Source organism: Cyprinodon variegatus, unplaced genomic scaffold (genome assembly GCF_000732505.1).
Source record: "Cyprinodon variegatus isolate N-32 unplaced genomic scaffold, C_variegatus-1.0 Scaffold592, whole genome shotgun sequence".
Classification (NCBI taxonomy): domain Eukaryota; kingdom Metazoa; phylum Chordata; class Actinopteri; order Cyprinodontiformes; family Cyprinodontidae; genus Cyprinodon; species Cyprinodon variegatus.
This window is the reverse complement of record NW_015151045.1, coordinates 102424-110943: the sequence shown is the minus strand read 5'-3', so window position 1 is coordinate 110943 and position 8520 is coordinate 102424. Positions and strand designations below refer to the sequence as shown.

Below are 8520 nucleotides of genomic sequence, written 5' to 3'. Positions count from 1 at the left end.
CTGAAGAGTCAATGAGTCGATGCAATCAGCTGGTTTTCCTTAGATAGAAAACTTTGAATCAATCTGACTGGATGATCTGGATGATCTGGATCTATACAGTGACCTGAGATGACATGATGTGAATTGGAGCTATAGAAATAAACTGAATAGAATTTAAAATCTGTTCACTTCAGCTGTAAAAATTAGAATTTATTTTTTATTTGTTTTGAAAAAAATATCCGACTGAAGCTATCACCTTATTGTTTTAAAATAATTAGTAAAACAGACGGACCAATCAGTAACTGTGTCAGATCATCATTAGCATTTCTTTGAGTATTATGTCTTTAGTACAGGGGCCATATCAGGGGCCGGAACAGGGGCCATATCAGGGGCCAGGACATGATCTACAGGGGCCCCGGCCCCCGCTGGCTCCTGTCTAGAACCACCCCTGCCACAGCGGTCCAGGTGGACCACAGAACCTCTGACACATTAACAAAGATGGCTGCTCTGGTTTCCGGTCTCTGGGCCGGTCCTGATGTGGTGGGATGGGATGAGCGGTAACCATGGTAACCCCTACCAGACAGGAGGCCGATGAGCAGCATCACCACCCATCCGGACCAGGCGTCCAGGAGGCTCTTGATCAGCTCCCACAGGGACTCTCTGCTCTTACTGGTGATCTGCAGGTTAGACACACACGGTTAGCTGGACTCCACGCAGCAGCCCCCACGCACCCCCCCACCCCCCGGCCCGCGGACCTTCCTGTGCCGGTCCGTGTCCCTGGACTTCTCCCTCAGCCAGTCGATGGTGTGGAAGTCCTCGTAGGTCCCCACGTCCGGGAAGGGTTCGTCCAGGAAGTCCATGAGCGTCCCGGCGCCGTTCATCTCCTCCGTGGGAGTGGGAGCGCTGACACCTGTGCCCACGGAGGACATCGTAAAAACCCCGCGCTGGTTATAGCGCGTTGCCATAACAACGGGCCTTACCTTCCGCAGCCTCCATGTTTCGCTGCTTCCGCTTGGTTTCCTGTTAGACCTGAGGAGGACAGCTGGACATCATGGAGGAAATCCACACAAACAAACCCACGGACGGGATCAGCGGCGTCACAGACTGCCGCAAAAGCCTGCCAGATCTCACGATACCTCACAAATCTCGCGTTGTTTCAAACCTAGCAGCGAGATCAGCGATAAAAGCGGCTAATAGTTCAGTTTTTAATGTAACAGCAGTGATATAAACACTTTATCCCGCTTTTTAAACGTGAATGTTACAGTTGGTTTGAAATTAAAGCAACAAACAACAGCAGGACAAGAGAAATAGCTTCTTTCTTTGGGCGCTGACGTTATTTGGTGGCGCCATCTTGGGGCGGTCGACAGTGACGTGTTGAGCAGGAAGACAATCAGTTTTAATAATCTTAAACTGAATATTGAAGAAATGTTCACTGTTGTTTTTTTTGTTTGTTTGTTGTTGTTTTTTTTTGTTTTTTTTTTTTTGTTGTTGCTGAAAACAAACAAATGTTTAAGTGTATTTAAATATTTTTAGTGGGGTTAAGAGTAATGGAATAATCTCAGGGCTGCCAACTTTTCATCAAACCTTGGGGGGAGATTTTGAAATAGTTAGGACAGGAAACCCTGTCAGGGTGAGATGAGGACAGGAGCAGCTAAAGGTGTGAGGCTTTCAGAGGATTTAACTGAAACAAAGCAGTGAAATGTGGAATTTTTTAAAAAGTGCAGTAAATGTTACTGAATAAAAATAAGACATTATTATTTTCTATATTCTGTTGATTTTTAGAGAATTGAACTAAAAATATGGGCCCTACTAAAATACCTGCATCTATTGTAAACTAAGAATTTCTAAACTGTGTTTATGTATAATTCTATGCAGCTCAAGTAAAATAAACAATGCAAAACTAATGAGTTATTACTGGATTACTGGCACTGATACAGGAACCAGTGCAAACTACACTGTGTATGAATATTTGGTAATAGGCTAAGGATTAAAAATCTTAACTTATATCTTATTACATTTTTACAGTTGACAATTTAGACCTTCTAAGAGGCTGTAGAGTCTATAAAAACTCACCATGACAGGAGAAAGCATTTCTGTGGATGTTTAATTTTGGTAGATGTGATATAAATTAAGTTTTTAAATATATTTAATGGACCTAAATACATCCCTCTGGTTCCTCCTCTATGGATCCAGGATAACCGAGTTATTCTGCACATCCTCTTTGAATGTGGTTGGTCTTTTCTTGGGTGGATGATCTTTTGAAAAATAAAATGCAACGGTTCTTTTCTGTTGTGGATCTTCTATGGGTTTGAGAGGCAAACCTGAAAGCTTTAGAGATTTGAGTTGGTTTAATTAGTCCTAAAATCCAACAGGAGATTATTCAACTAGACTGAGCCATAATTATTTTACTTTTGAGCAAAACATGGACTAAAACAGGAGGTTAAATTAGAGCAAACAAGGATTAAAGTTTGATAAAAAAAATAAATAAATAAAAAAAAAAACACAGCTCTAGATGTAGAGAAAACAAACCAGTTGATGTGATCCTACTCTCTCTCCACATTGATTATTTAAGCCAGCTGCTGTTAAGTTTATTCATATTTATTCAAGTACTTTGCTTCAATAAATGAATTGAAGCAAAGTACTTGTAATAAATGCCAGGAAATATTTTTTCAATATCTGTGCTCTCAGAACAGTGAATAGGTGGGTTGGTGCAAATATACGGACTGGATTTGAACCTGACATTCCCTTCTGTGTTATTTGTGTTGAAAAAGCAGACTGTTGAGTTTTAATGTCCGTCTTTTTATTGCGTGAAAAAATGGAGATAATGAGTGAGAGCGTGTGAAGACACTGAGATACGCGAGTCTCACTCCCTGAGATGATAGCCCTGTATTCTGATAGGATGGATGCATGTTGCAAAGTGCGACAGAGTATTAGGGCCAGGCTAGAGATTCCTTTTTGCTTCTATTTCAAGAAGAAAGTTGTAAAATTACAAGAATAAAGTCATCATTCAACAACCTGTGTCAGAAAGAAAGCTTAGAGCTCCGCCCAGCAGATGACATCAGACCAGCTCCACCAATCAGCAACCAGAGTCCACTTTGACATCCTGCCCAGTTTGATGCTGCTGCTAAAAGATTTCCTGATTTATCAAATCGATGCTAAAGTAGAACTTCACATGATGCTCCACATTCCTCATTTTAGGGAAGAAAGGGATTCTGGGAAGAGTTAGCATAAAATACAACTTTATTCTCGTAATTTTAGGACTTTCATAATTTCTTCTTGAAATAGAAGCAAAATAAATCTCTAGCCTAGCCTTAGTACTCCGTCGTAGAAAAGCCATTCATAAATTTTTATATATTTTTATTACTATATACACAAAAACATGTAACCATGTATACATAAATACATATGCACATATCACTCTCTTTTTTTGAATAAAATCTATTTTTGACGTAAATTAAATTGATGTTAAAGGATTGATGTTAACTGATGGTGAATTGACGTCTTTTGCCCGATCAGATCATGGTAGTCCAAATCTGGACTAAAGTGAAGAATCGGAGCCCAGAGGTTTGGTTCTGTTTACTCACTGACCTCAATCCAGGGATCTGACTGGAGCCCACATGTTTTTAAAGGAAAAGTTCAGTCATATTCAGAAAACAAACTTCTGAAAGAACTTTAAATATGAAATTATCAGAATCAGAATCGGGTTTATTGCCATTGTTAGTGAAGGAGTTCACAACTAGGAATTTTTTATGGTACAATCGTGCAACATGAAACATATAATATGGAATAGGTAAATAAAATTATAAAAATCTCTAAAAACACTGGGGTATAAGGCATGCAAAAAATATATTAATATATACACTTAGGATAAAAATATTGATAAATAAAAAAAAATATATAAAAAGTAAAATGTACAAGGTAGTGCAAATAGAGCAGTGTGCAAAACAGCACTGTGAATGGCATGGGCAGGTTATGGAGTCTGACATATAGTGTTCATGAGTCTTATGGCAGAGGGGAAGAAGCTGTTTTTATGGCGTACTGTTCAATAAATTATACGTGTTTTTAATTAACAGTTATTTTCATTTGAATGTGCTTTGCTGGAGACATTCCAAAAAGTAAAAAAATCAATCCCCTGAGGATTAGGGCCACTGACAAAATAAAAAAGTTAACTGATTGTGAAATTTTATTTCATTATTTATATGGGAAAAAGGTAAAATTCTGAGTTTTTTTCTCAGAATTCTGACTTCAATCTCAGAATACTGCCTTTTTTCAGAATATTGACTTTAATCTCAGAATTCTGACCAAGAAGGAAGATATTGTAGTACGGAAAAGGATTAGGGCAACTGAAAAAAAAAAAAAAGTTCACAGATTTTTACATTTTATTTTAGTATAATATGGGAATAAAAAAAATGTCTCCCATATTATACTTAAACAAAATTTAAAAATCAGTTAACTTTTTGAAATTTTTTTAGTGGCCCTGATCCTCTTCCGTATTATACAGTAACCGAACAAGCCCTGGTTTTTGTTTAGAAAACAGACGAACGGGTCCCCCCCTTTGGAATGGGGGTCCTTTGGCTTCTTTTGTTTTCCTGCAATGCCCCATACCTGTCTATGTACATTATTTTATATATACATTTATATACATTACATAATTGTATTATTATATACATTTGTAGCAAATCTTAGTGCACATTTGCAGATCTTGATACACATTTGTGGATTTTTTTTACACATTTGCAAACCGGATTTTACAAATTTGCAGATTGTTATACAGACACACAAATCTTCCTTTTATAATAGGGTTCCTGCTCCTCCTCTATCACTCTCCTCACTGCTCCTCCTGCTGCTCGGCTCAAAGAGGAGCTCGGTTTGACTCGGCCTTTTCCTTCCTATCATGTCCTCTTTTTAGCGAAGAATATTAACATATCAAATATGAAAATGATAGAGATAAAAAAAACATTAATTCTTAGTCGTTACTTCATAACATTAACATGAAATGTTAGTTTTGCAGGTTCCAGAGCAGCCCAGTGTTAAAGTATGAAACAGTAAAAATAAAAAGTAAAAATAAGTTGATGTATAAATATTAAATAAACAACATAAAATATGTGCTCTTAAGTAATTATATATAAAATGGATATAGGAGTCTACAACGTTACAACAGTTGTAAATAAAAATGGGGTATTCTTTTTGATGGATCATTATGGTGACTCTTGAATTAAGGGCAACTTACCACAGAAAATTAATATTATCTAAATTAATCGCATGTTTTATTTTGTTTCTGCGCACGACTTCCTGTCCTGCATTATCTGCTCTGTACCTGTCACTACCTGATCCGTCTCGGACATTATTTATGACAAATTTGAACTTTATTTTAAGGATGTTTTATTTGGAATCACAAAATATAAAAAGTTTTATATCTACAAGTGTAAAAATATTATGATTAAACACTCATGTATCTCTTTTTTAAAGGAAGCAACAACTTATTTTTCGTCCTCTTCCAATAACAAAATACTGTAATGAATCTTTGTTTGGTTCTATTGGGTTCTTTTATGTGTGTCCTTTGCTAACTCCTGCTCTCCTGTGATAGGCCTGTTATATCACGTGGGGGTGGGGGGCTGGGAGAGCAGTGGTTCCAGGATTGGAGGTGTTAAGCGGGTTGAGCGAGGCTAACTGAGAAGCTACCGGTTGTGTGCTCTACCTCGGCGTTACTGGCATCATTACAATACTGTTCAAACTTTATGCTCTTAATTCAAAGTATTTATGTAATCCCTTTTCATGCTTCTTTGTGTAGCTTTACTTAATCACTATTTTTACTTTTATTCAGTTATTTTTATTTATCATTATTAGGCCCGAGCAGCGAATATTGTATAAATATTCTTGCTTTCTACAGCGTTCTAGCTCATGCAGCTATTTTCATCGTACAAATCAGTTATCGTCTGATCACTGCGCTGGTGGCTACGCTGATTTAAATCATTCCGGTTGACGTAGACCTAGTTATATTTAATTACAAACATGATTCCCCCCCCGCTCTCAGGTAAAACACTCAAAGAGAGAGACTTGAGTTGAAACTGAAACTGAAGGGGGTGGAATGGTTGTCCAGCCACAGCGCTAATGGGGCATTTACATCTGAAAAGGGATTCATGAGTTGTGAAGTACTGTTGGGGGGACTGGAGGCTGACGAATATTCTCGTATCTCTATGATTTCTGGTGTTAAAAGGGCCAGCTTCTCATATCAAACTCCTATTTTGCCTGTGGCTCTTTGTCGCTAAAGGCTAAAAAAAAGTGTTTCCAGCTGAAGGCTACGCTACATAGCAACCAAATTTCTTTGAGTTGCTGTTGGACGAACGGACTGGATTGAAGACGGGACTGCAGAGAACCGGACCGAGCTGAAGGTCTTCACTCCACTGAATCAAAACAGTAACTGCAGCCTTCCCTCTCCTGATGCTTAATAAGCGCTCTGCTCGGGTGAACTACAGGTAGAATAGATAGCTGTGTTGGTGTTTTTATTTGAAATAAGCTTTCTGATTCAACTGCCAATGGTTTTAAGATTTTAGCTGAATGCTAACGCTCACTGCACAGACTGAGCAAGTCACATGTTGCTGAAGCTAACTGCTACAGTGAACCAGCTAGCAATGTAGCTCCAGCTACCTCATGCTAGACGCTACATTGTGAGCTAACCCTCTCTTCAGTTGGAACCAACTGGAACCAGAACCCCTGGAGCCAGCTAAGTTAATCAGTTTCAGCCTCTTCATAATTTAACGCATTTCTCAATCATTGTTCATTTTTAGTTAAGTTATGTACATATGTATATTATAGTTGGTTCCACAGGAGAGGAGCCTGATAACTAAAAGATCTGCCTCCCATTCTACTTTTAGAAATTCTAGGAACCACTAGTAAACCTGCAGATTGAGAGCGAAGTGCTCTGTTAGGAACATAAGGAACAATCAGATCTCTGATATCAGATGGAGCTTGGCCATTTAAGGCTTTATATGTGAGAAGGAGGATTTTAAATTCTATTCTGGATTTAACAGGAAGCCAATGAAGAGAAGCCAGGATAGGAGAGATATGATCTCTCTTTTTCATTTTCATCAGAACTCTGGCTGCAGCATTTTGGATCAGCTGAAGGCTTTTAACTACAGTTTGTGGACTTCCTGATTGTAAAGAATTACAACAGTCCAGCCTTGAAGTAACAAATGCATGGACTAGTTTCTCAGCATCACCCCTCGATAGCGTGTTATATTGAAGTCTCTCTCTCTCTATATATATATATACATACATAACAGACATGTATATATATCTGTCATGTGTCGTTTGCTGAAATATTTTTCTGCTATATTGACGAAAAGATACAACTCAAACATTTTACCCATCTATCCATCCATTGATAGAGGCAACAATTTATAATATCTATGTCATCTATGTCTGAGGTCCCTGAAAATATATTACAGGCTAACGATGTAGTAGATTATGCTTTAATCACTTAATTTACATCTATAGTCAGAGAAGATGACATCCTGTATACCAGGTGCCCTCAGGGGCCGTTTAGCGTTTTCTGAAAACAGCACAACTCAATAGTGGACTAGTGAAAGTTTGAAATATTTTATTCTTTTTTTTAAATAATTTTTTACAACATTTCATCATATGAATCATACAGAGTATTTAAGGATTTCAAGAGCTTTCATAATGAAAAAAGAAACAAGAATATATTTAATGTCTGAAGTTCAGCACAATGCCGACACCTCTAGTTTTTTTTCTTTAGCATTTTATTGTCATTACAAAGTTACAAGAACAAAGCAACCAAAATAAATCTCTGCATTTGACCCATCCCCTTGGGGAGCAGTGGGACTAGAACTCAAGACTCTGCACCATTGATGCCTTATAGTCTCAGACAATACCACTGCTCCGACACCTGTTCAACTTTGGACTTTTCTCCAGGTCCATTCATTTTTTTTTTTAAACAATATATTTTTTATTTAGGAAATACAAACATATTATCTGAACAAGTTCTCTTTGTAGTTATAACAAGACAGTAATTATTTTTACTCAACTTAGAGAGAAAAACCCCCCCAAACAAACAAGGAAATAAAAAGGAAAACAAAAAAGAAAAACACAGCTTCTCTGTGGATAAGAGTCCATTTAGAATGACATTTTACACAAATATAGGATCTTATTGTTGTATTTATTTAAATGCACAGGTGTAACATAAATACGCATTAGCCATTTAAATTGTATAATTCTAAGACGGCTGTTTATGAACTGGGTATATATCTATATCGGTATATCTGGGTAGAACCGAACACATTGATCACAAGAAGGCACAGAGACAATTAATTTAGTTACTCGCAAGGAGAATAGGAAGAGACTGTGGAGTTTACAAATCTCCAACCCACTCAGCAGTCTTCAGCTTTCTCCTTGCCATTTGTTGAAGAAAAGCGGATGTCCCTAATTACTAACCTGACTCCGCCAGATGGATTTGCTCCGCATATCCATCTGGAAACCTTCCGTTGAAGTAATTTTGGGAAGGGGCAAAAATACTGGTTA

At 37.7% G+C, this 8520-nt stretch overlaps 2 protein-coding genes across 2 annotated transcripts in view; both read right to left on the bottom strand.

Moving 5' to 3' along the window:
* Nucleotides 1-1120, bottom strand: part of LOC107096015 (H(+)/Cl(-) exchange transporter 4-like) — an 8518-nt gene extending 7398 nt beyond the window's left edge. Inside the window, exons 1-3 of the mRNA XM_015392461.1 lie at nt 960-1120; nt 735-889; nt 426-656 (exon numbers count right to left, since the gene is read on the bottom strand). Coding sequence (XP_015247947.1) covers nt 426-656; nt 735-889; nt 960-975 — 402 coding nt within the window. The 5' untranslated portion in view covers nt 976-1120. The remainder of the gene's footprint in view (nt 1-425; nt 657-734; nt 890-959) is intronic.
* Nucleotides 108-8520, bottom strand: part of LOC107096021 (protein NLRC3-like) — a 29520-nt gene continuing 21107 nt past the window's right edge. The window contains exon 10 of the mRNA XM_015392472.1: nt 108-153. The gene's annotated coding sequence lies outside the window, so the exon portion shown is untranslated. The remainder of the gene's footprint in view (nt 154-8520) is intronic.